We start from the raw sequence: 27467 nt of genomic DNA, 5'->3' as shown, positions 1-27467 counted from the left end.
AAATGTGACTGACCCAGTGCTCCTTATTGAAAAGACCATCATTTTCCAACTACATTGCAGAAGAACCTTTATCATAAATCAGATGACCACACAAATATGTTGGGCCTTTTTCAGGGCTCTTTATTTTGTTCCATTGTTCTGTCTTTTTCATTTTTAGGCTAATACCATATCGCCTTAATGACCAAATCATCACATTAACAAATTCAAGGAGAAAAACATTATCGTGCCAGAATGACATTTGAGAATATTCCATTAGCATTTCTGATAAAAAAAAAGTTAAGTAGGGACTTCAGGAAACAACTGAGACAAAACAGTCTATTTAAACCTAGAGTAAACATTACACTAAGTTATTTCCATTAAATTGGGAGATATAACTAAATGCCTGTTATCATTAATACCACTACTAAACCTTTTTCTGGAGGTTCTTTTTATTATAAGATCAATAAAAATAATTACTGTAAATATTCAGGAAAAACGAAAATTATATCTATTTGCAGTTACAAAACTGTTTAGAAAACCAAGAATCTAGTAAAACATAAAATTAAAAAAATTAGACCTTTGAAAATCTTTTGTAGTAATGAAAGTGAATGATTGCATCCATATTGAAAATTTCAATTTGACAAAATTGAAAATACAGATATAAGCCACAACCTGGAAGACAGTTAAGTCCATTACTTATAATAGGTAAAGGATTACTCTCTAGAATTTTATTTTTAAGAGAATCACAAATCTTACATGAATTTTTTTAAATAAAAGGAACATGGACAAGATGTGAATTAGCAAGTTGTTTAGTCATGAAACAGATGTTTAAAGATGCTTAACTCATTATTAACCAAGAAAATATTAAAACTCATACCAGACATGGGATATAAGGAATTATTTCACTAAAGGCATTGTAAATTACACCATAATGCTACTCTACTTCTGGGGCAATATCTGGCAAGGGTGAAAGTGAACATAAACTGTGACAGAGTAATCTCACTTTTTGATAAACACCTTAGAAAAACTCTCATGTATAGTAAGAAACAGACATATTCATAAGGCATTTTTTTCACCATGAGAAACTGTATATAATATTTATCAAAAAAAGGTTTAAATACATATAGTGTATATATAGATAGGGCCAGTGGGTTTTCTGTTCCATTGAAAAGCACCTTGTGTGTCCATGGGGTGCTAGATATCAAACCTCAGGGCCACATGCATGTTGGGCAAGGGGTCTACCACTGCCATGCCTCTAATTCCCTAAAAAGCACCATTTTAAGTTTTAAAAATGCAAGCAACTGAGATGACAAGAAATTGGACTAGAGTAGCACATTGTATTTAGTCTGTATTGATCATGGATAGCCTCCTTAATAGCCATATGCAATAAAATAAATTATTTATGAAATGAAAAAGAAATGCAAGCAGCTGGATGCATAGCATGTTAACTGCTTTCTTTGCCACACAACCATACATCTGCTGTACTGGAGACATTTCCATCCTTGAAGTGCTTCTGGTAATGGCAACATCTGCCCAAGAACAACTGTAATAGATGAGGGGAATGAGTTCTAAGTGAAATCTGAGGTGTTTTGGCTTAGATAAAATGAAACATTCTGTTTGTGAATCTTTTGATAGGCACTTAATGTGGTTCCTGCCCCCAAAATATGGTATGCAGAGCTCTCCATGCTTGTTTGACAAAAACATTTTCTTCAAGTACTATATTTTTAGAAGATTTCAGTAAGTGTGCTGTCTCCAAGATACCTCTGTTAACATGACATTGTTACAAATCGTTACAAATTGTTACAGGAGAAACAAATTGATCTATCAGTAAAAACTAATTTTACTCTTATATCGGTAATTTTATTACAGCACTTAAGACTTTTTTTGTGTTACTTTTACTGTTTATGAATAAAAACAATTTGAAATCCTGAGTAGTAAAGATGTATTATTCCAGATGATGAATGACTGATTAGTGACAACTGCTCAATCAGAGCAAAATGGACTGGGAAGTACAAAAATTAACATATGTCTTCAGTGGCATCAAAGATTTGGTTGAAAATGAAGAGTTGTGACAATACTCACTTTAATTTTGTAGACGGTGCTAGGGGTTGAATGTGACTCCCCAAAGTTCATGTGTTGGAAAGCTTTATCCCCAATTGGGACACTGTTAAGTGGTGGGACCTTTACGAGATGAATAGATCTTTAAGGCCTCTACCTTCATGAATGGATTAATGTCATTATTTTGGGAGTGGGTTATTTATTGCAGAAGTGGGTGAGTTTGTCCCCCTTCTTTCTCTCTCCCCACCCTCAGTACTGAAGATTGAACCCAGAGCTTTGAGTAGCTAGGTAAGTGCTTTGCCACTGAGGTGTCTACCTTCATGAGAGGATTAATGCTGTTATGAGAATGGGTTTGTTATAAAGAGGCAAGCTTGACCCCTTGCTCTCGTCCTCACTTTGTCTTTCCACCGTGGGATGACAGGCTCTCATCAGATGCCAGCCCCTCAATCTTGGCCTTTTCAGCCTCCAGTATCATTACCCAATAATTTCTAATCATTGCAAATTACACAGCCAGCGGTATTCTCTTACAGCAGCACAAAGCAGACTAGGCCAGAGGCAATACATTTTCGCGTTGAATTTTTATGTTTTCACATATATTGTCTTTTTTTTTGCTTGCTTTTTTCTGTACTGGGGATTTTAATGCAGGGGTGCTTTACCACTGAATCACATCCTCAGTCCTTTTTATTTTGAGATGAGGTTGCTTAGAGCTTCACTAAATTGCTGAGGCTGGTCTTGAATTTAGGATCCTGTGGCCTCAGCCTCCTTGCTGGGATTATAGGTGTGAGCAAAGCTGATGAAGCTCAGATAAATGGGAATAGTTAGGAAAATAATATTAAAAAAATTGGAGCTGGATCCTGTCTTTTTTCCAATATTACTAAACTGTTCAAATTAGAAATAAAAATTCTAAATACATAATTAAATCACAACAGATCAGAGCCCTATGTATTTCTAGCAAATTTATTTTGTTTTATAATTGTTTTAATAGATTATTGCATTCAATTTACTTATTTTTTTGGGGGAGGTGTTGGGAATCGAACCCAGGGCCTTGTGTTTACAAGGCAAGCACTCTACCAACTGAGCTATCTCCCCAGCCCCTTACTGATGTTTTATTGGGAATGTCTGCATGTATCTTAAGTAAAGTAGGTCTAGATTTTGCTTTTGAGATGGTATCATCTATTTTTATTATTTGGATATTTGCATTATACAATAATCTAGTAGAATTTTATTAGAGGTTATCAATTCTTTAAAATGTTTTATTACCTGAAAAACTATTAATTCTTGTTTTTTAAAAATAAGATCACAACCACATTTAATTTCTTTTTTTTTTTTGTGGTACTGGGCATTGAACTCAGGGCCTTGTGCTTGCAAGGCAAGCACTCTACCAGCTGAGCTATCTCCCCAGCCCCCACATTTAATTTCTTTCCCTTTGTTTATAGATATGTTCAGGCTTTCTGTAAGATCTTGAGCCAATTTTGATAATTTATTTTTCTTAGGATAACTCATTCTCTGTGTGTTCATACATATGGAACTATATGTATATATTAACATATAACTTAAATTTTTAAAATCTTGATATATTTAGCTATCTCAGCTTTCCTATACACAAAGCTATAACTGACTCATCTTTTTCCCCCTCAATAACTGCCAATTCTGTATTAATGATCTCTGCAAAGAGAACACCCTCGGTTAGAGTACACTACCTTATTAACTGTTCCATTTATTTACTTTATCATATAAATTAATTCCTACTACTTATTGTATCCATCAGTTTTTCAACACTGTGACAACATACCTGAGGAAATCAACTTAAAGGAGGAAAGATATATTCAGGTTCATTGTTTCAATTGGGTGGCTTCATTGTTTCTGAGCCTGTGGTGAAGCAGGTGTTATGGTTTGGATGTGAGGTGTCCCCCAAAAAGTCACGTGTGAGACAATGTGAGAGGGTTTAAGAGAAGAAATTATTGGGTTTTGAGAATTTAAACCCAACCAGTGAATTAATCCCCTGATATGGATTAATTGAGTGATAACTGAAGTGGTAGGGTGTGGCTGGAGGAGGTGGGAATTGGGCCATTGCTTTGGGGTATATATTTGTATCTGGCAAATGGAGACCCTTCTCTCTGCTTCTTGATCCCATGTAAGTTGCTTCCCTCTGCCACACTCTTCTGCTATGATGTTCAACCTCACCTCAAGCCCCAAGGAATGGAGCCAGTCTTCTATGGACTAAGACCTCTGAAACTATGAGCCCTAAATAAACTTTTCTTCCTCTAAGGTTGTTCTGGTCTATCCTTTAGTCACAGTAGTAAGAAAAAAAAAAAAAAAGCTGACTAAAACAGCAGGGAACATTAGTGGAGCAAAGCTGCTTACCTCATGGCAGCAGTGAAAAAGAGGGAGAGAGGCCAGGGACAATATTTACCCTTCAAGGACATGCCACCAGTGACCATCTTCCTCCAAAAGTTTCTGCCACCTCTCAATACTGCCACGAGACAGGGACCAACTCTTCAACACATGAGCCTTTGGAGAACATTCCAGATATGAACTGTAACAAACACTTACCTTAGTGTTTTTTTTTTTCTTTCTTTCTTATTTTAGTTTTCTAGCTTAAGTTAATGCTTATCTTTTTCACCACATATCAATTGCCTGTTATGTGACAGTCATTGTAGGTATGGAAAAAGGGTGGTGAACAAGAGAAATGCTGGTTCCTCACTCCAGGTTTTCTAAATGCATTGTTTTGGGTTTTCTATTAAGTAGTGCTTTGGTGATTTCCCACAAATTTTCATTTGTAGGCAACACATTATTATTCATCACTAAATAGTCTAACATTTCAGATTTGATTTTTACCTTAAAATTTTTATTATGGAAATTTTCATATATATGTAAAGATAGTAAACATAGCACAATGAACCCTGTGTGTCTATTATCAAGATTCAACACAGCAACATTTTGCCAATCTTGTTGCGTCTATCCCTCTCACATATTTTCAGTCACTTACGGAATACATTCTAAGGAATGCATCTTTAGGTGATTTCATTGTTTTGCAAACATTATAGAGTCTACTTTCTCACCTAAGATGGGTAATGACATTACTAGGTGATAGCATCTTATAGGATCAATGTTGTATATGTGGTTCACTATTTTTTTTAATAAAAATTTTTTAGTTGCAGATGGACAGAATGCCTTTATTTTTATGTGGTGCTAAGGATTGAACCCAGTGCCTCACACACACTAGGTAAGGGCTCTGTCACTGAGCTACAGCCCACTACTGACTGAAACATTATTATGTGATACAGGACTACATTTTAAAGAAAATCATAGGGATGACATAATTTTACCCTTTAATACTTCATTATAAATCTCTAACACATACACATACCCATAATGCCAACATCATGTCTAAGAAAATAAACAATTGCTTAGTATCATTTAATACCTAATCCATGATTACATTTATACAATATATAAAAACATGGTTACTAGTTGGTCCAAATCAGGATTGGACTGACTACATTTTCTGTATCCTTAATGCTCTGACCCTTGAGGCCTTGATTCTACACTCCTCCTAGGATGAGCTAATGCACAGATAACAATTCCCCTCTGAGTAGATCTTTGATACACAAACCAATCGATCCAGAACCCATATTCCCAACCATCATTTATCAAACTCATATACCACATCAAAACTCCCCAGCCCTAAATTACACCATGGCCAGGTACTGAACAACTGGGAATCACCTCTGTAGCACAAAGCCTGCCAAAATTATTCAAACTATCCAACACTAAACAGTGTGTATAGTTTGCCTTACCCATTCCTTCCCCCAAAATAAATAAACAAATCACTAATAAAGGTTTTAGGCCATGCACTACCCTCTCCATTTCTGCTTCCAGATAGACTTGGGTGCTTCCCCATATGGCCCTACACAGCAAGCCACACCTGTTTTTAGAGATCTGAGTACAAATTTCTTTTTTCAGGATAATCATTTTTATTCTATCACCATGCCTGATTAAAACAAATTCCAAGTACATTTCAACACAAGGATATCAGTATGCACCATATACTATATTTGATAAGTCTTACTCTTTTTTTGTTGGGGGTGTGTGGTCCTGGGGATTGAACTCAGGGAAACTAGACCACTGAGCCACCTCCTCAGCCCTATTTTGTATTTTATTTAGAGACAGGGTCTCACTGTGTTGCTTGGTACCTCACTTTTGCTGAGGCTAGCTTTGAACTCAGGATCCTGTCTCAACCTCCTGAGCCGCTGGGATTACGGGCATGCACTGGCATGCACCACGTGCATGGCCCATGTCTTATTCTTGACATAGGATTATGGTTTTTTGTTCTTGATATGTATTGGTTAAGAAATTAGACCATTAATTCAGGAAAATTTTCAAATTGCATCTTTCATTATTTGCTTGTGTCATTAATTTGTTTCTTAATTCTTCATGTTTCCTATACACTGGTAATTAGATTCAGAGACTAAATTGTTATTCTGAAGCAAATTTTTACCAGGAATATTTCACAGGAGGTGCTCTGTACATTTATTGCATCACATCTAAAAGGGCATATAGCCTGGCTGATCTAATTTAGAAATGTTGATTTTAGTGGGTGCTGCTATTCAGCACGGCCAATTATAAGTTTTCTGACAGTCCTTCATCCATGACCTGTGTCCACTAATGTCTCCACCAAGACCCATTATTTTATAAATAAGTGTAACTTTCAAATTCTATCACTCCTTTGATTGAACCCAGGGCCTTGTGCTTGCAAGGCAAGCACTCTACCAACTGAGCTATATCCCTAGCCCACTCCTTTGATCTTTACCAACTAGAATTCTCTAATAATAAATTACCTTCACGAACTTTTGGTTGTTTTGAAATGCAATTCAAATAAAGGTAAGAAAAGATTTAAAAGTTCCATTCTTTCCCTTTATCAGTAATGCCCTAGTATGATCCACAGTTGAACAATGCATTTGGTCAGGAAAAAAAAAAAAAGCAATCAAAGGCTACAGGTGGTCAAGAAAAAGGGACACACGAGCCAATATGAGAGGAGTTCCACTAACCAAAGATAGAACAATCCAGTGTTTTCTGAAAGTTACAAAGGAGTGATTAAAATAAATAAACAATGTAGTCAGGCAAGGCACCACACACTTGTAATTCAGCACTTGGGGGACTGAGGATCACTTGAGCTAAAGAGTTTGGAGACCAGACTGGCAAAAAACATGGCAAAAAAACTCCTCTCCAAGTGGGGAAAAATGCAGGAGTTACTATACAAGTGAGTCTAAATTTCCAAATAGCTTCCTTTTATGTTATCCTTTAATTAAATATCACTGGGACAACAGAATGTAGATTGTAGAATGAAAAATTGAAAAAGAATTTCTCACTTTCAATATTTTAACAAGAATAAGATAACTGACATTCAATAAGGGGTAAATTTTGGTAAAAGGTGTTTTTATATTCATTACATCTATCATCTTTTTTTTTTTTTTATTGAACCCAGGGTGCTTAACCATAGAACGTAGTCTTTCAAGTGAATTCTCAAAAGAGTAATATTAAGAATGATAGTAAAACAAAATATAGTGGCTTAAAACAACAATCTTTTTTTTATTCTTCTATAATTGTGTGCATCAGGAGCTTGGGCAGGAACTTAGTTGGTTGAGTCTCTGTTCTACATGGTGTCAGTTGAGATCACTCAATGGTGTTCAGCTGGTAGCTGGTCTAGAGGGTCAAAAAGTATTTCACTTGAATGTCTGGTGTCTTAATGGGCATGTCTGGAAGACTGGGTTCAGCAGGGTGCCTTTCCCTGTTATCTCTTCAGCAAAATAGCTGACTTTGTTATATGACAGTTCAGAGGTTGAGAGAGTTTTAAGAGATGAAGTAAACTTACCAGTTAAAGCAAGGACCCAAAAACTGGCACAGAAGTACTACTATGTTCTACTGGACAAAGCAGTCACAGATTCTGCCCATATTCAAGGGAGAGAATGTGGATTCCATCTTTTAATGGAAAGAATGTCAAAGATTTACAGTCATCTTTGCTACAGTTTTATACCATCATTTTACAAAGGAAGAAATTACTGCACAGAGCAGTTGTATCTTGTTCAATATAATACAAAGAAAAAAGTGATGGGATAGAGGTAACTATCATTCCCACATTGTTACATTAATAGGATCAGTTAGAAAGAATGTGCTGAAGTGATGGTAGAACACATCAACAAATCCTTTTAATGGTATAAAACCTCTTACCCCAAGTCAGTTACATGTATAAAAGCAAAAGAGATTATTACATTCATAGAATGTTCTACGACATAGGATTGATTAGACTTTCTCACATTTTTACATTATGAATTTTCAGATGATGGGTAAGGTGTGAATGTTGTCTAAAGGCCTTCTTACATTCTTTACATTCATAGGGTTTCTCACCAGAATGAATTCTCAAATGTTGAATAAGAGATGAATTAAGTCTAAAGGCCTTCCTACATTCCTTACACTCAAAGGGTTTTTCACCAGTGTGAATGCTTTGATGTAGTGTAAGTTTTTGGCGCAACCTAAAGGCTTTCCCACATTCCTTACATTTATAGGGTTTCTCACCAATGTGAATACTCTGATGTTGTGTAAGTTGTGAGAGTAGTCTAAAGGCTTTTCCACATTCCTTACAGTCATAGGGTTTAACACCAATATGAATACTCTGATGTGAAATAAGTTGTGAGTAACGACTAAAGGCCTTCCAGCACTCCTTACATTCATAAGGTTTCTCACCAGTATGAATTCTGTGATGGAGAATAAGATGATAACCACGACTAAAGGTTTTTCCACATTCCTTACACTCATAGGGTTTCTCACCAGTATGAATTCTCTGATGGAGGGTTAGTTGCTGTCGTACTCTAAAAGCCTTCCCACATTCCTTACATTCATAAGGTTTCTCACCAGTATGAAGTTTATGATGTACTCTAAGTCCAGAACCACACAAGAAGTCCTTCCCACATTCTTTACATTCATACAGTCTGTCAGCAATATTAAGCTTTTGATGTCGAGTAAGGTGTGCATACTGTCTAAAGGCCTTTCCACATTCTTTACATACATAGGGTTTCTCACCAGTATGAATCCTCTGATGGAGAGTAAGTTGTCCTCGAACTCTGAAGGCTTTCCCACATTCTTTACATTCATAGGGCTTCTCACCAATATGAATTTTCTGATGTACTCGAAGATCTGGGCCACATATGAAAGCTTCCCCACAATCCTTGCACTCATAGAGTTTTTCTCCAGAATGAAGTCTCTGATGTCGAGTAAGGTGTGCAGTTTGTCTAAAGGTCATCCCACATTCCTTACATTCATAGGGTTTTTCACCAGTATGAATTCTGTGATGAAAAGTAAGTTGCTGGCGCACTTTAAAAGCCTTTCCACATTCTTTACATTCATAAGGTTTCTCAACAAAGTGAATTCTCTCACGTGGAGTAACAGATGTGTGTTTCTGATAAGAGGACACTTTTTCAGATGTGAGTTTCACTTGACTGAAGTATCCCTCTTGATGTCCCTCTTGTCCTTCAAATTTTCTTTTGGATTCACAATCATTTTTTAAAATGAGGCCCTTAAGGCCATGGTTTTTAATTCTTTCCATTAGTTTCCACTGGGATAAATTTATTTCAAAAATGTCTTTTTCTGAAGATAACTTCTTGGTTTCACATCTAGTCTCCAAATCTAAAAGAACAAAAGAAAGCATACACATACTGTTTTCTCTTTCTAAAAGAAGTAAAGTTTCCACAGTAGAAACAAAATACAACAAAAGTAATACTCAAACTCTAACTAATGTGGAAAAGGGAAAAAAAAGCAAAAAGGAACACCAGGAAAATGAGAGTTCATACAACAAAGTGAGATTGGTGATTAATCATTTTAAACCAGTGGTTCTCAAGTTGAGGTGTGAATCAGAATTTCTGGGGAGCTTATTACAAATACTGAGGCTTAAATGCCATCCAAACCATGTGCATCAGATTCTATGTTCCCAGGACAATATTTAATATTCTCCATGGACTGATTCTGAAAGGAGATGAAACATTAGGAATCTATACTTAAATTTTGTTTTTCAAAAATGTCTCTAAATTCCTAGAAAAAAATCAAATTCATTGTGGTTAACAAGGCCAATTACCTATAATATATCTCAAACCACTGTTCCCTCTATTGCTACCTGGAAAGACCTCCTTTCAGAACTTACACTGTCTTCCAACTTCCTTCCATCTCTCAGGAATTTGCAGTCTGCTCCATTTCCCACAAATCTGATGGACATCTTTGCATGGCTGGTTCCTTCTCAACCTGAGCTCTTAGATTAAAAGTCACTTCCTTTGAGATTTACCCTACTGACAGTATCTAAGTCTATGTTGTCATTCTTTATTTCTTGTCTTTGTAACATCTCCTACTTTTTAAAACATATACTCACTAAATTTTGCCTTGGACATGCTAGGCAAGTGCTTTACAAGTGACCCACAGCCCCAGTCCTATTCTGTTTATTTTTTTTCCATCAATCTCCTCAAGAGCAGAGACAATCCTAATTTACTATTAAGTAATGAATGCACACCACATAAACTTTACTCATTTAATTCCCATAATTACATAATTATTCCGAATACATTCGTCTGCCCCAAGTCTCTCATACTTTACTGTGGATATTCCTTTTCTATCTCCTCTGTTGTCTCCTCCTTCAAAGGTCTAAGTGCTCGAGTGCCCCATGAATCAGCTCTTAGGATTCTTCTTATCTCCTTCTTCTATCTGCATGTCTTCCTATGTGATCACACCCAGATCCATGGATTTAAATTCCAAACAGAAAGTAAAAATGCTCAAACATATATCCAGTTGTAATCTTTTTCTGGCTCCAGATGGACATATGCAATGGCCTATTCAATATCTCAAACTGGAATAATAGACATCTTAAACTTAAAATATCCAAAATAGAAACTGTTAACATCAATCTTCCAAGCTGCTCTTCCTTATCTTCCCCTTCTAGATAAATTGTGCTTCTGTTCAACCAAGTTTTTAAGCAAATACCTTATTCACCCTCTCCACCTTTTTTTTTTTTTTTTTTTTTTCTGGTACTGGGTATTGAACACATGGGTGCTTTAACTACTGATTGGCATTGCCAGCCCATTTTTTTAATATTTTATTTTGAGACAGGGTCCTGATGAGTTGCGTAGGGCCTTGCTAAATTGCTGAAGCTGGCTTTAAATTTGTGATCCTTCTGCCTCCAAACCTGTGATCCTCCTGCTTCAGTATCCTGAGTCACTGGGATTACAGGTGTGCACCATCCTGCCCTGCTCTCTCTCCACTTTTTATTACTTACTCTACTTATAATCTCAGTAGCATATTCTTTTTGCTTTTTCATGCTCCTAAGGATTGAACCTAGTGGTGCTCTACCACTGAACCATATTCCCAGCTCTTTTTATTTTTTATTTTGAGACAGGGTCTTGCTAAATTGCCCCAGTTGGCCTCAACCTTGCAATCTTCCTCAGATTCCTATGTAGCTGGGATTCAGGCATGTACTCACATGCCCAACCCAACTGCATATTCTTTTTTCTTTTAGTTGTAGATGGATACAATACCTTTATTTATTTTTATGTGGTGCTTCACATGTGTGAGGCAAGCAATCTACCACTGAGCTACAACCCCGGCCCCGGCATATTCTATTTTTTTTAAAATACTTTTTCAGATGTTGATAGACCTTTATTTTATTCATTTATTCCTATGTGGTGCTGAGAATCAAACCCAGTGCCTCACACATGCTAAGCAAGCATTCTACCACTAAGTCACACCCCCAACCCCTCTAATAGCTTCTTAACACTTCTTATCATTTTCATTCTTGTCCAAACCATTCTTAGGCCCAGTCAGAACAACTAAAATTGGCTCCATACTGATCCCTCATGCTTTTGCACTCAATCAGAGGGATCATTTTATAACACAAACAATGGATTCTGATTTTTCTGATTACATTATCTGATCTTAGCCTAACTCAGATTTCATCTCTTGTTACTCTTCCTTCTTATTCTCCTTCTCTGGCTATAATGGCTTTCATGTTATTCCTCAAACACAAAAGACTGAATTTCTACTCAGACCTTTTCTATCTGCTCAGAATGAACTTCTCAGAAAATTTTATGGCTTGAACCCTTACTTCATGTCTTTCCTCAAATATCAGCTCCTTGAAAAAGCCCTCCTTCATTTGTCCAGTTTTCTATATGCATGCTATACTTTAATAAAGCTTACTTAAAGGTAGAATAGAAAAGGAAAGGGAAAGGAAAAAAAAGAAGAACATACTTATTTAAGGTGTCTAACTTTGAGACAGTTGTTATTTTGATTAAATGCTTCCTGACTAAATGATAGCTTATTCATTTTGAATCTCTGCATTTCATTTTCTTTTGAGGATTAATACTTGTAAATGTCATTTTGCTACCTGAATTTGAATAAGAAAATAGATTAGGATGGAAGGCAGAGTTCTATCTTTTGACAAGAGCTATTAGCCTAAAATGATTCTCCTCAGTCAGACCTGAATGTACCGAGAACAAAATACATAATATGTTTCCCTATACAAAATCATAAGGAATCTTTTTTAACAAAAGGTATGATGGGAGGAGATGAAAATAGGACAGAGGTAGAAGCTAAACCAAGTAATTATTGTCCTTATAGACTGTTACATTCATGTTTCTTCTTAATGTGAAAGTAGATAAATAAAAAAGGAAACGAAGAATGGTATTCTGTGATCTGGGGTCTGTCTTCTGGAGTAATTCACATGAAACTTTAGTTGCTGATAAAACATAATATTGTAACAGCTAGCATATATATTTTTACAAATTTATGAGAAAAATTTTAAAAAATGTTTCCTTGACCATAACTAAAATAGTCTTTTAGCCCATGTCATTCTCTAGCCCCTACTCTGCTTACTTTTCTACATAGCACTCCCTTATTACCTGACATTGTATTTTTATTTAGTTACAGTAACTAGGAGTCTCTTATTACAAGGTAAACTCCACAGGGATAAGAACTTTTTTGGTTTTGTTTACCACTTTATTGACAGCACCTATAATAGTGACCAGCTCAGAGGATATCTATTTTATCTATTTTATCTATCTACCTATCCATCCATCAATGTTAAAGAAAAAAGAAACAATCAAAATATAGAATAATTATCAGTAATAAAGACACGACCTCCACACCCCAAGTCTTTTAAAAAGGAAGAAAAGCTGAAAGAACAGAAAGAGAGTGGTAAGTGGATAAAGAAGTAGTTCTTTTAGTATCCCCAGCTTTGACCTTAATTTGTTCCCCAGGTCTCAGATTTTTCCTTGAATATTAGACATTTAAAGAGGGCTTTCTAAATACCATCATAAGGGTGTGCCTCTTTACCAACCAGCTGGGTTGCTTCCACAGTCTAACTGGTCCTCACTTACCCAAATATTGTCTTTTTCCTTTCCTCATAACTTTCCAGGGCTCTTTTCCTTGCTCCAATAAGGAAATCACATCTGGTTTAGAAATGAAGCATCCTGCTTAGAAGAAAGGAAATAAAATGATATAGAAATAAAACATAAATTCAAACCACTTGGTTCATCCTAGCTAAACGTGTAATAAACTACAGGTTAAAATGGTAATTGATAAAACCTATAAAACAAAGAAGGGAAATATTTTATTTTTAAAAACATTCATATTGGGGGGCTGAGGAGATAGCTCAGTCGGTAGAGTGCTTGCCTTGTAAGCACAAGGCCCTGGGTTCGATCCCCAGCACCCAAAAAAAAAATTCATATTGGCCTGGGGTTGTGGCTCAGTGGTGGAGCACTTGCCTTGAATGTGTGGGACACTGGGTTCGATCCTCAGCACCACATAAAAATAAATAAATAAAGATATTGTATCTATCTACAACTAAAAAAAAAACACCAAAAACATTAAGGTCACACAATAAATAGAGACTACAGAGGGAGGGAAAAGATCTTTTTAAAATCTGTATTCATACAGATGTTCCTCCTTCAGAGGAAATTAGTGACTGAGATCATAGACCACATGATTCAACTCCTGCCTCTGCCAACTCCCAGTTGTGTGACTCTAGGCATGTTACTTCTATGCTTCTTTTTTCTTATCTATAAATTAGTATCACTAATACCACATTACAGAATTATTGTGAAGATTATATTAATATATATTTACACCTAAATAGTGACTAAGAGCACAATAGATATTTCATTAGCTATCAGTTATTATTATTTTGCTAAGAGGAAAACAAGAAGCTTCCTAGAAGACATTTACTGTTATTTCTTAGGATATTCACACAAAATTAATTGCAAAGTTCTTGGATTTTTAATTTTCAATCATAAAAATAGGTAAAACTGAATGTTTATTTACAAAAGGAATGAATTATCTTGAATTGCAAATAAATCCTGGTGATCCAATTAACCACTATGTAAATTATATGTTTTCTTTTGATAGAGAAAACTCAAGACACAGGGTCTAGTTATTCTTCTTATAGGTATACCAATAAAGTATCTAAAGCAACAGCTTTAAGCCTGGGCAAGAGCAAGACCATGTCTCAAAATAAAACATAAAAATGGCTGGGGATGGTAGTTGTAGAGTGTCTCTGGTTTCAATCCACAGTACTAGAAACAAACAAACAAACAAAAAAATGAGGGCTCAGTGATAGAGTGCTTGCCTAGCACACATGAGGTACTAGGTTTGATCCTCAGCACCACATAAAAATAAATAAAGGTATTATATCCATTTACAACCAAGCAAAATTTTTCTTAAAAAAAAAAAGATAGGGAAGATAAATATACTTACTGAAGGTGCTCACTTCCAATGAAATAAAGCTGAACCCTTTCCTTTAAAAACAGGGAGGACAGCTGGGGTTGTGGCTCAGTGGTGGAGCACTTGCCTAGCATGTGTGAGGCACTGGGTTCAATTCTCAGCACCACATATAAATAAATGAATAAAATAAAGGTCCATCAATAACTTAAAAAAATAAAGAAAACCAAAAAAATTCAGTTAGTTTCTTGAAAGATATTCTTTTTTAGTTTTAGGGTGGGGTGGTTTGGTACTAGGGTTTAAACCCAGAGATTAAATCTAGGTCTTAAGCATGTCAGGCAAGCGCTCTGCCTTTAAGATTCAACCTATCCCTCTGCTGTTTTATTTTGAGGTAGAATCTTACTAAATTGCTGAGGCTGGCCCCAAACTTGGGATTTCTGCCTCAGCCTCTCAAGTCACCAGGCATGCACCACTATACCCAGCTTGAAAGACAATTCTTGAAATTTTCAGAGTAAAAAGCTGATGTTAACAGAAGACACTATCTAAAGGTAGATAACCTTACCTAGTGAGACCAAGTTGCTATAGTTTTCCAGCATCACATCTCTGTATAAGTCTCTCTGTTCCAAGTCCAAGTATTCCCATTCTTCCTGAGAGAAGACTATGGATACGTCACTGAACATCAATGATCCCTGAAATGACAAACATATATATAATTGATATGAAAAAAAATTTGTTTTAAGATGGAAGAAAAGATGGAAAAGATCTTGCAGGAAATGAACCATGATGGCAAGCAAACAGGCTTGAGAGTTGGAAAGTCGTTAATATATTGAGTTAGGAGATGAATGTCCCTGAAGCAGAGCAGTTATATGGTCCTAAAGAATCTTGTTGCCATAGATACAACCTCTTACACTCTGGTATACCTTAATAATCTAAACAAATCAGTGGTTGGGGTAGGGGTGGTTCCTATTAAATGATACTTAGGCCATGAGTAAAGGAAATACTATATATAAATAAAGCAACTGCCTGCTATATGTCTGTCTCATAAGTTCTCAAAACTTTTACCCCTACCCCTTAAAGAACAGACATTAAAAAAAACAAAACAAAAAAAACTTCCATATTCTCTTAGAAAAGGACCTATAATCACAGCAGCTTGGGAGGCCAAGGCAGGAGGATTTCAAGTTCAAAGCCAGACTCAGCAACTTAGTGAGACCCTATCTCTAAACAAAATATAAAAAAGGGCTGAGGATGTAGCTCAGTAGTTAAGTGCCCCTGGGATCAATCTCTGGTACCAAAAAAAAAAAAAAAAAAAAAAAAAGAACGAAAAGACTCTGAATCCAATTAAAGACTTTCTCCTAAGCTGATAGTCAAAGAAAATTATGACAATTACTAATAATTTTTCATTGTTATGACTTTTTTTTTTAATACCAGGAATTGAACCCAGTGGCATTTAACCATTGAGTCACATCTCAAGCTGTTTTTTTTTTTTTTTTTTTTTTTAATTTTGAAACAGGGTCTCACTTAAGTTACTTAGGGTCTTGCTAAACTGCTGAGGCTGGCTTTGAACTTGTGATCCTCCTGCCTCAGCCTCCTGAGCCATTGGGACTATAGGCATGTGTCACCATGCCTGGTATGACAGATTCTTTTTTTTTGGTACTGGGGATTAAATGCAGGGGCACTTAACTGAGTCACATTCCCAGTCCCTTTTTATTTTTTACTTTAAGACAGTGTCTCACTAAGATGCAGAGGGCCTCACTAAGTTGCTTGGGCTGGGCTGAAACTTGTAATCCTCCTGTCTTAGCCTCCCAAGTTGCTGGCATTATAGGTGTGCACCACTGTGCCAATAGATTTTTTTTTTAATTAAAAAAATTTTTTTGTAGTTGTAGATGGACAGAATGCCTTTATCTGTTTATTTTTATGTGGTACTAAGGATCAAACCCAGTGCCTCACACATGCTAGGCAAGTGCTCTGCCACTGAGCTACAGCCCCAGCCCAATGATAGATTCTTTAATGAATGTTTTTTCAATTGATTGTAATACTAACTAGTCTATGTAATCAACAGACTTAATCATTCTTTTATACTCAGATACAGGACAAAATCTTCAGGTTTTCCTCAGTTCTAAAAGTCTATGTGACTACTTATATTTCTGGGTAATCTTCTTTGCTTCTATCACTTTCCATCCCTCACTAGATATATTCCTGATTCATGAGTTAGAAAATACTGTTGTAGGGGCTGGGGAGATAGCTCAGTCAGTAGAATGCTTGCCTTGTAAGCACAAGGCGCTGGGTTCAATCTCCAGTATTGCCAAAAAAAGTAAAAAAGAAAAAAAAAAGGAAAATACTGTTGTAATGGTAGAATGAGATAGACATCATTACCCTATGTATATGTATGGTTTCACAAATGGTATGAATCTACATCATGGACAACCACAGAAACGAAATGATGTACCCCATTTGTGTACAATGAATCAAAATGTAGTCTGTAAAAAATTAAAAAATAAATAAAGAAAATACTGTTGTAGCAAAATCCAGAATCAAAGGTGTCATTCTAAACCAGTACATCCTATGAAACTATAAACAGGACTTGTTTTGGTGTTCAATTCTTAAGGACTCCAAAAGAAGATCCCGGATCTTTCTGTATGAAGACCAAGTCCCATCCTCGCCCAGTCATAAAAGCTTCAAAAAGCGTGAGATCTCCCCATATGCTGAGGATGAGGCCAACCAATAGCAAATATTATATACTTGGAAAACTCAAGAGTAGAAAGGTTTGGAGTTTTCCTACGGTGGTTAAATGGACCTATCTTCTTTCATCAACTCAGAAGGGATGGTCAAATATCTTCTGTAAGCAAGTTCCTTTGTGTGTTATCACAGCTTTTAGCAGAAGATTGACATAGGCTGTATCAGTCTTAGTATCTAGGAGATACTAAATAATTTGTTTAATGAATACTCAAACAATGATTGGAAAAAGAGGTTTCATAGGATAGGAATTGTGATATTTAACTTCATCCCTCACTGATTTTAGAAGAACCAGGAGAAATCTCCTGGATGTGGCTTTGATAGGCAGGAAGTTTCAGGATAAAGAACTGTTCACAGGATCTTAACATGGTAATATTTCCAGAAAGAGAAATAAGCAGTGACTTACCCTGGCCATGGTTTAGTAATTCAAGAACTGGTCAGCCCTCCTTGGGTTTTGTTTGCCAGGAGAAGCAGAGTCTACAGAGGTCAGAACTAGGATGAGGAAAACAAGACCCCAAATGATTTGAGTTAAGATGACTTTTTTCCTCTTCTGATCTTTCAATCACACAAAGATACACACTCAGAAGGAGAATTGGGGAAGTCTAGACAAATCTAATCCCACTAAAATTTCAGGGCTGATAAGGAGCCACATGATCTAAGCCAGAGTCTGATAAGCCTGCCTGGATTCACTAGATATAAAAAGATAAATTCAATCACAGCATCAACAACAACAACAAAAGCTGACAAAATTTGATAAATAAGATGAAAAATATTAGCATTTCACTACAACCTCTCCTCCATCTCTAGATGTTGAGGCTGGATAGTGGTATTTACAAATTCTTTTAGCATCCAGATTTGGAGGAAAGATGGTAACTAGAGAAGAAAAGTCTGGAATAACCTAAAAATGAGGTCAGGGTGGATCATAATGAAGGGGAAAAAATCTTAACTTTCTTAGCTTTTAACAGGCCTTTATGAGACTAAAGATGCCCATTCAGGCTGAGATGGTTTAATTATTTGGAAATGCAAAGTTATAGGTCCTGTTTCTTCTTCATTCAAAAGATTTGGGCTCATGTCTTAAAGTACTAAACACTTAATCATATTTATTATCCCTATATTTTGACATTTTAATTTATATTATTAATTGATACAAAAACAGGCAAATTGTATATATCAATGGGGTACCATGTTATGTTTTGATACAGGATAATTTACATAATGGTTAAAACATGTTAAGCATATTTATCTTTTAAACATGCATCATTTCTTCATGGTAAAAACTTTTAAAATGCTTTTTGAAATCTGCAGTATGTTATTATTTTGGGGGAGGGTTTGCCGGGGATTGAACTCAGGGGCACTCGACCACTGAGCTACATCCCAGCCCTATTTTGTATTTTATTTAGAGACAGGGTCTCACTGAGTTGCTTAGCACCTTGCCTTTGCTGAGGTTGGCTTTGAACTCAGGATCCTCCTGCCTCAGTCCGCTGAGCTGCTGGGATTACGAGTGTGCACCACCTCTCACATTGTTATCTATAGTCACACCAGAACTTCTGCTCCTATATAACTGTAACTCAGAGACCATTAGTCAACATTTTCCTATCCCTCCCCATTTCCAATCTTCTGGTGACCATGACTGTACTCTTGATTTCTATGAGATCAACTTTTTAAAATTGCACATGTGAATCATACACTACTTGTCTTTCTGTGCATGGATTACTTCACTTAATATATGATCTTCTAGTTTGATCCATGTTGTTGCTGGTGGGAAGATTTAAATTTTTATGGTTGAATAAGTACTTCATTGTACATATGTATCACATTTTATTTACCCATTCATCAGATGATGGACATTTAGATTGACTTTATATCTTGGCCATGGTGAATAGTAGTGCAATGAACATGGTGCACAGGTGCCTCTATGACATACTAATTCCATTTCCTTTGGTTATATACTCTCTGGTAGGATTACTGTATCATACAGTAGTTCTATTTTTAATTATTTGAGGAACCTCCAAATTGTTTTTCCACAATGTCTGTACTAATTTACATTCCTATCAACAATATGCAAGGATTCTCTTTTCTCCACATCCTCACCAACACTTATTTTTAGTATTTTTGATAGCAGCCATGCTTGCTGGGGTGAGGTGATATTTCATTGTGACTTTGCATTTCCCTGATGATTACTGTATTATCCTTATTTTGAGTTTTGCAATCTCTAGGATTACAAGTTCAAGAAAAAAAATTCTTTCTTTATGTGTATAAACTGTTATGTCTTGCGAACTAGCAATTTTACTTAGAACTATAGTGTATATTGTCTCTATTCAGTAACTAGAATAGTAACTGAATTGGTTCCTGTACCTCCTTGGATATCAAAATCTATGGATGCTCAAGTTCCTTAAATAAAGTGGTGTTGTATTTGCATATGACCTATGTACTTTAAATAATCTCAGATTACTTATAATGCCCAATACAAGATAAATGTTATGTAAGTAATTGTTATACTATATTGGTTAGGGAATAATAAGAAGAAATCAGTCCATAAATGTTCAGGACAGATTTAATGTTTTGAATGTTTTTAATCCCAGGATGGTTGACTCTACAAATGCCTAATCTGCAGATATCAAGGGCTTACAGTATATATATTTTCTTCAAGATTTACCTGCTAGAAGTCATAGAAGTGATGTGTCTCTCTACATGAGTGGTAGAGAGCCCCCAGTGTGACCTTGCTGGGAATCTTCAACTGTCTCCTAAATTCTGGAAAATCTTGGAAATGTCCTCTGAAGATTATCTAGTCCTGTGAAGGTCTCTGTGTAAGCAATGTGATGGGACCTATGATGAGAGGATTAAAGAATGAGAAGGGAACAGTCTGAAGAATGGTTTATCTCAAAGGAAGAAATAAAAGAAGTACAAGCCTTTTAGGTAGGCAATCAAGACTTAAAATGTGGAGACAGCATAAGAGGATCTTACATGAAGGTTTGGTTTGATTTGTTTTTTTCTTTTATGTCTATTTTGTTGTGTTGAAAAAAATAGTCACAAAGCTTTTATATTGATGATACTGGGGATAATAAAGAGAAACACACACAGAGGGAGAGGGAGAGGGAGAGGGAGAGGGAGAGAGAGAAGGAGAGAGAGAGAGAGAGAGAGAGAGAGAGAGAGAGAGAGAGAGAGAGAGAGAGAGAGAGAGAGAAGGGGGGGAGGGAGAGAGGGAGAGGCAAGGAGGGAGAGAGAAAGAGTGTTAGTTTGACTGAGTCATAAGGACTAAGTCTGGTGGCAATTACCACTGCAAAATGAGGCACTGGCAGCCCAGGCTGCCTGCAGCCAGGACAACAGCTTCCAAAATTCTCTGGGTTCATCGCTATTTTTAAAATTTTTTTTAGTTGTTGATGGACCTTTATTTTATTAATGTATTTATATGTGGTGCTGAGAATTGAACCCAGTGCCTCATACATGGTAGGCACAAGGTGCTATACCACCGAGTCACAACCTCAGACCCCACTATTTTCAATGAGAATCATACACATTGTTTTCCTGCATGACTTCAATTACCATTTTCTTTCTCACAGCTTAGACTGAAGAGGTGTGAAGAGCTAAACAATAACACATACCTACTTATCAAGATCTTCCACCAAGGGGCTGGGATTGTAGCTCGGTAGAGTGATTGCCTAGTATGTGTGAAGCACTGGGTTCACTCCCCAGCACCACATAAAAATAAATAAAATAAAGGTCCATGGACCAAAAAAAAAAAAAAAAAAAAAAAAAAAAACTTCCACCAAGGATGGTGACAGACACCTGTAACCCCAGCTACTTGGAAGGCTGAGGCAGGAGGATTACAAGTTCAGGCCAGTTTGGACAAATTAGTAAGGCCCTCAAAATAAAAAATAAAAAGGACTGAGGATGCAGCTCAGTGATAAAGTACCATGGGGTTTCTCCTTGGTTAAAACAAAACAAAACTTCTAAGTGATGGGTGTTTTATTATCTGAATCTTCAGGATTGCTATTATGATATCCTACCCATGCAATGAATCAGAAAATTCACACTAACAGATATGAAACCACTGGGAGAAATTCAGTTTAGAAGTAACAAAGCTACATTTGAAATCCTTATTTTTTTAACCATGATGCCACCTTTTCATTCAACTCTAACTCAAGCTTCTGTAACAGAATTTCTATTCCATTGTGAGAAGCCTGGCATGCATGATTCACTGAAGAACAAACAAACAAACAAAAAACCACATCAAATCAACAAAAGAAAGTAAACCTCACTTTTGAGTACTGGTGCCCATATTAGTAAGTAATGTAAGAAAATTAACCTGCTAACCAGTATGCTGTAGACTTAACTTACAAGCATGTACAAGCAGTGCTTAAACCATGCAAACCCTCTGATTCAAAAATTCTATTCTGGGTATTAAAAAAAAATTATGCCCATGGTCAAAGGTGTATGAAAAAGTATACTGGCATTGTTTCTAATGGAAAAAAAGTTGAAAGAACCTAAATGTCCTTCTAGGAACTAGATTAAATAAATCATAGATATAGAATAAAAAAAGACTGTTGGGCTGGGGATATAGCTTAGGGGTATAGCACTTGTCTAGCACATGTGAGGTTCTGAGTTTGATACCCAGCACTGCAAAAAAGCAAAAGCATGACAAAACTCTTGTAATTTTTAAATGGTGATCTATATCTTTACTATAAAGATGGAAATATGCTTACTTCATTTTACGGAGTGAAGAATTCAGATAACAGAAGAGTTGCACGTAGTGTATTTCTGTTTTGGCAGGACAAAAGCATCTTTGTATGTGTGCTATAAACATACCCATACATACATATGTATACATATTTGTGCAAATGTACAGTAATCACTAAGTGCTAAGTTTTAGAAAATATTTAAGGGCATATAAAATATTCAAGATATGCAGTCTTCTAAAAGAAGATAAAATGACATTATTATTAAATTTTAATAATTACACATCTAAATCAACATGAAAACGCACTCATAGGTACCAACAGATAGAAAAAAAATATGGAAATTGGTTATTTGCACATTGTAATCTTCATTTTCTTCTTTTTGCTTATGTTTGCTTTATATGTATTTGAACTATTTACTCTTTAAAAATTTTTGAAAAGGAAATTTTCTTAAAGCAGTCATCACTTGCACTTGGAGGAAAAGAATCTCAACACCTCAGCAGCCATGTTTTTATTGTTTTTTGTTTACTTTAGTTCCCAATATCTGTACCTACACTATGAATTCTAAGCTTGTTCACATAAATTCATTGGAGTTTTGCCTATTAAAGAATGACTAACTACAACTAATGCCTTGTTTTGATGCTGCTGCTTCTTATGATCTTGACTAATACATTTATCTTGCTTCTGAGTCATTAATCATGATGTACTTCAAAGAGCTGCTGAATCGTTCATTCTGTTAGTCTCATTTTGTGTCAACAGCATGAGCATAAAAACTGTAAGGCAGAGCCCGGTGCAGGGGCACACATCTGAAATCTCAGTAACTTGAGAGGATGAGGGAAGAGGATTTTAAGTTTGAAGCCACCCTCAGCAATTTAGCAAAATCCTGTCTCAAAATAAAAAATAAAAAGAGCTGGGGATGTGGTTCAGTAGTTAAAAAAAAAAAAAAGAAAGAAAAGAAAAGAAAAAAGAAATTTATCCTTATGAAATGTATGTCAAAATAAAGAAAAATGTATATGAAAGGAAGTTCATCAAAGAATTATGACAACCCAAAATACCTAATGATAGGCAACAAGTTGAATAAGTTATGTTTTAGGATATAATAGCACCTTGTGCAGATATTAACGATGATGGCTCTGGTCCATATTAACTAATGAAGAAAGATATTCCTGACAAATTACTAGGTATGGTAGGCAGACTAAAAAGAAAATGCACACACACACAAAAAAAAGAATGTGCAGGGCTGGGGTTGTGGCTTGGTGGTAGAGCGTTTGCCTAGCATGTGTGAGGCACTGTGTTCAATCCCCAGCACCACATAAAACTAAACAAACAAACAAACAAAAAAGTATTGTGTCCATCCTCAACTAAAAATATTTTTTTTAAAAAAGAATGTGCACAATGTTAGAGGTGGAAGACTCTCATATAGACTCTCATATATTAAAAACACAGGCTTTATTGTCAGCATTCAGGATATGAATCTAAGCTCTGACATTCATTTTTTGTATTTTTTATTTTATTTTATGTATTTATTTTATTTTATTATTTTTTTTAAATTTTATTTTATATTTTATTTTGGTACTGGGGAGTGAACCCAGAAGTGCTTTACTGCTGAGTCACTCCCCCAGCCCTTTTTAAAATTTTATTTAGAGGGCTGGGTGGTGGTTCAGTGGTAGCATACTTACCTAGCACGGGTGAAGCCCTGGGTTCAATCCTCAGCACCACATAAAAATTAAGGTATTGTGCCCACCTAAAAAATATATTTTAAAAAATTTTTATTTAGAGACAGGGTCTCTCTGAGTTGCTTACAGTCTCACTAAGTTGCTGAGGCTGGTTTTGAACTCACAATCCTCCGGCCTCAGCCTCCTGAGCCCCTGGAGGATTATGGCATGCACCACTGTGCCTGGCTATTCTTTTTAGATACACTTGACAGTACAGTGTATTTTGACATATTATACATACATGGAATATAACTTCCCATTCTTGAGGTTGTTCATCATGTAGAGTTACACTGGTTTTGTATTCATATTAGCTCTAACAGTTATTGAGAATTTGGACATGTAACAATTTTCATTGTCTCTGCTTCCTCATAGATAAATTATTGAATAATATCTGCCCTGTGCAGTGGCAAACACCTGTAATCTCAGCAGCTGGGGAGGCTGAGACAGGAGATATTGAGTTCAAAGCTAGCCTTAGCAATGCAAGGCCCGAAGCAACTCAGTGAGACCCTGTCTCTAAATAAAATATAAAATAGGGCTGGGGATGTGGCTCAGTGGTCAAGTGCCCCTGAGTTCAATCCCCAGTACCAAAAAATAAATAAATAAATAAATAATGAAACGTAAAAATAACATATCTACCTTATAGAATAAAGTTAAGAACATAATACATGCCAAGGGTTGTAGTGCATACCTGTCATGCCAGCTACTAGGGAGGCTGAGGAAGGAGGACAGCAAGTTCAGGGTCAGCCTAGGCAATTTAGTGAGATCTTGTCTCAAAAATAAAATTTTTAAAAGGGCTTGAGTCAGGCACGGTGGCACACACCTGTAATCCCAGCAGCTCAGGAGGGTGAGACAGGAGGACTGTGAGTTCAAAGCCAGCCTCAGCAACTTACAGAGGCCCTAAGCAACCCAGGGAAATCCTGTCTCTAAATAAAATACAAAAAAGGGCTGGGGATGTGACTCAGTGGTTAAGGTTTCCTGGGTTCAATTCCTCGTAGCAAAAAATAAACAAGGGCTATGTAGCTCAGTACTAGACCACTTAGCCAGTATGCATGAGACCCTGGGTTCAATCTCCAGTACCAAAAAACTGAACATTCTCAACTATTACAGTCTTTAATTCTAGGGTAATGAATGTGTACCTTTTGGGGTCATGTTAACATTATTAAATTACAGCCTTTGTCTTCAGAAAAATGGCATATTTATGAATATCTACAAAACATTTTCACATGCAATTCCACAGAGTGTCTAGTCAGCTGAAAGACCTATATAGTTTCAAAATTACCCCTGGTTAAGATCTCTTGTTCTATGGCTGGGGTTGTAGGTCAGTGGTAGAGTGCTTGCCCCTAGCATGTGTGAAGTACTGGATTCAATTCTCAGCACCACATATAAATAAATAAAGGTCCATTGACAATTAAAAAATAAGTATTTTTAAAAAGATTATTGTTCTAGCTAATGTTTATTAACTACTTATGAAGTATCATACACTATTCTAAGAGCTTCACACATAATTATAAAAGTAAAGTTCATAGGGCTGGTGGTGTAGCTCAGTGGTAGACAGCTTGCGTAGGACGTGTGAGGCACTGGGTTCAATCCTCAGCACCACATAAACAATAAATAAATAAAATAAAAAGTATTGTATCCATCTACACCTACGTTTAAAACAAATAAAACTCACAGAAGTAATGGAAAGCATTCCAAATGGATACCTGCCTACAGGCACTAGGGAGCCAGCCTAGATAATAGTTCAATGAAGACTTTTAAAGAGTCCCCAGTACCTCAAAATGAGAGAGAGAGAGAGAGAGAGAGAGAGAGAGAGAGAGAGAGAGAGAGAAGGGAGCAAATGTTCCTATGTCCTAAAAAAAATAAAAATGCATTTCACAGAAACAAAGAGGAAATATTCGCCTTGACTTTGACTTTTAAATGGGAGATGGCAAAGATTGCTCTTCCTCTGAGACCTGTAGGAGTTCGGCAGGACAGGGGAAGAAGTAAATCTTAAAATCCAGGCCTGTCTTGGAGCCCAGTCTGTTTAAATGAGGGCACAGGTCCTCGACCACATCTGCCTCTACCAGTCACCGCCTACACCTATTCGCATATTCACACATATTCAGGAGGAGAGAGAGAGAACTGATGACCCTTCCCACTATCCCTTAAGGCAGAGGTCACGGATACCCGGGGCTGGACTGGAGCTGGTAACAGCTTCCTGGAGGGAACTCTGGTTCTGAAACCTGCAGTGGGACCCTTACCGCCGAGGCCTGAGTACGTCCGCGCGCAGAGGGACGCGGTACGGTGGGAGTCCCCCGGGAGCCGGTCCTGGCGGACTCGTTCACTTCTCACGTTCCTATCCCAAGATCAGGTTAGCGCCTTTTCGTTGGGAGTCTTCCCCTGGCGCTCAGATGATGCCTGGGGGGCCATTTCACTACTCTGGGTTGGGTGTGGCTACACAGCAGTTGTCACTGGGGTCACAGTCATACTCTCCTCGGCCACACCAACTTCGCTTGCACAAAAGAGGTTCTGCATCCAATTCGGGCAAACGCCATCACGTACTGGTCCCGGCCCCACAACCGCTCAGAGTCGGGTTCCACACCCAGGTCCTGTCACGCCCACCGACACCACCGCCCTTCTCGCCGCGGGCCCGAGGCAGCGCGCTACGGTGCCTCCCTTTCCCTCTCCTTACCCCGCGCGCCGCAGCGCCTTTGTTACGTAACGGCTAGGACTCACACTCCGAGCCAGCAACCCTCACTTATGGCGCCGATCACGTCTCCCGGTGATGCCCAGCAGAAGCGAAGACGCTCGGCTGCAGCCGGTCCACAGCCCAAGCGGCCTCACGGGCCGCACGCGGGGGTTGCTGGGAGGGCCCGGCGCGCGCGGAGTGAGCAGGCGCGCGGGGGCCAGCGGGCGGGGACGGGTTCCTCGGGCTCGCCTCGCAAGCCTGGGAGCTGGTCCAGCCCCAGCTAGGGTAGGCTACACTCCTTTGTCTCAAACCGAGTCCTGGCGGGGCGTGGAGAGGGGCGGGGACGCACCGCAGGCGTGTTAATGGTGGTGTGAAGTTAGAGAACGTGATACTCGGTGCGGCCAACGAAAGAGCTCTGCGTCCTGAGACAGCGCTGTGTCTGCCCTGAGAGTGGTTCTGATGTGATTCGTTCTGTGTAGTTTGTGTTCGAGACAGTGTTTCTGGGGTGACCGGAATTACCTATGTGAGGGGTGGGGGTCTTGAATTTTGTGTCGAGCTCTGTAGGACGGAGTGATGTAGGGTCTGTGAGATAATAGGATTGAATGAGTGCATGAGATTGTTTCTGTGGACGTGTCTGATTCACCATGAACATTTATGATAGGTTTGTCTTTGTCAGGTCATCGTTGCTGTGCACAGTGCTGGTTGGGCACTTCTGGTTGTGTTCCTGTGTGGATTTTTTTTTTTTTTTTTTTCTTAGTGGAACAGGGAATGATTGAACCCAGGGGCACTCTACCACTGAGCTGCAGCCCCAGTCCATTTTTTAAATTTTATTTTGAGACAGGGTCTTACTAAATTGCAGAGACTGGGGTGGAACTTGGGATCTTCTTGCCT

General features: G+C 37.4%; 1 protein-coding gene across 10 annotated transcripts; it reads right to left on the bottom strand.

Annotated features, from left to right (window-relative positions):
• Window positions 1-685: 685 nt before the first annotated feature.
• Zfp82 (ZFP82 zinc finger protein) lies at window positions 686-26730 on the bottom strand. Of its 10 annotated transcripts, XM_047527552.1 has the most exons (7): window positions 26580-26730; window positions 20174-20343; window positions 17924-18009; window positions 15347-15473; window positions 13446-13541; window positions 9118-9720; window positions 686-1522 (listed from the first exon to the last, which is right to left on the bottom strand). In XM_047527552.1, the coding sequence occupies exons 3-7, from the start codon at window positions 17930-17932 to the stop codon at window positions 1380-1382; spliced, it is 978 nt and encodes a 325-aa protein (XP_047383508.1). In that variant the 5' UTR covers window positions 17933-18009; window positions 20174-20343; window positions 26580-26730; the 3' UTR covers window positions 686-1379. The 10 variants fall into 10 exon arrangements, with proteins under 10 accessions (XP_047383508.1, XP_047383500.1, XP_047383499.1 ...); XM_047527544.1 differs by lacking the exon at window positions 686-1522 and having other exon boundaries at window positions 7458-9720; window positions 26149-26730; XM_047527543.1 differs by lacking the exon at window positions 686-1522 and having other exon boundaries at window positions 7458-9720.
• Window positions 26731-27467: the final 737 nt, after the last annotated feature.

Source organism: Sciurus carolinensis, chromosome 16 (assembly GCF_902686445.1).
Source record: "Sciurus carolinensis chromosome 16, mSciCar1.2, whole genome shotgun sequence".
Lineage (NCBI taxonomy): Eukaryota > Metazoa > Chordata > Mammalia > Rodentia > Sciuridae > Sciurus > Sciurus carolinensis.
The sequence above is the reverse complement of the archived record's forward strand: the minus strand, read 5'-3'. Positions and strand labels throughout refer to the sequence as shown.

Coding starts and splice junctions, on each gene's coding strand:
- Zfp82 (XM_047527544.1), bottom strand. Junction 13,542..15,346: donor TAGCAACTTGGTCTCACTAG/GTAAGGTTATCT, acceptor CTTTCTTCTAAG/CAGGATGCTTCATTTCTAAA. Junction 9,721..13,445: donor AGGAAAAAGACAATATTTGG/GTAAGTGAGGAC, acceptor TTGTTCTTTTAG/ATTTGGAGACTAGATGTGAA.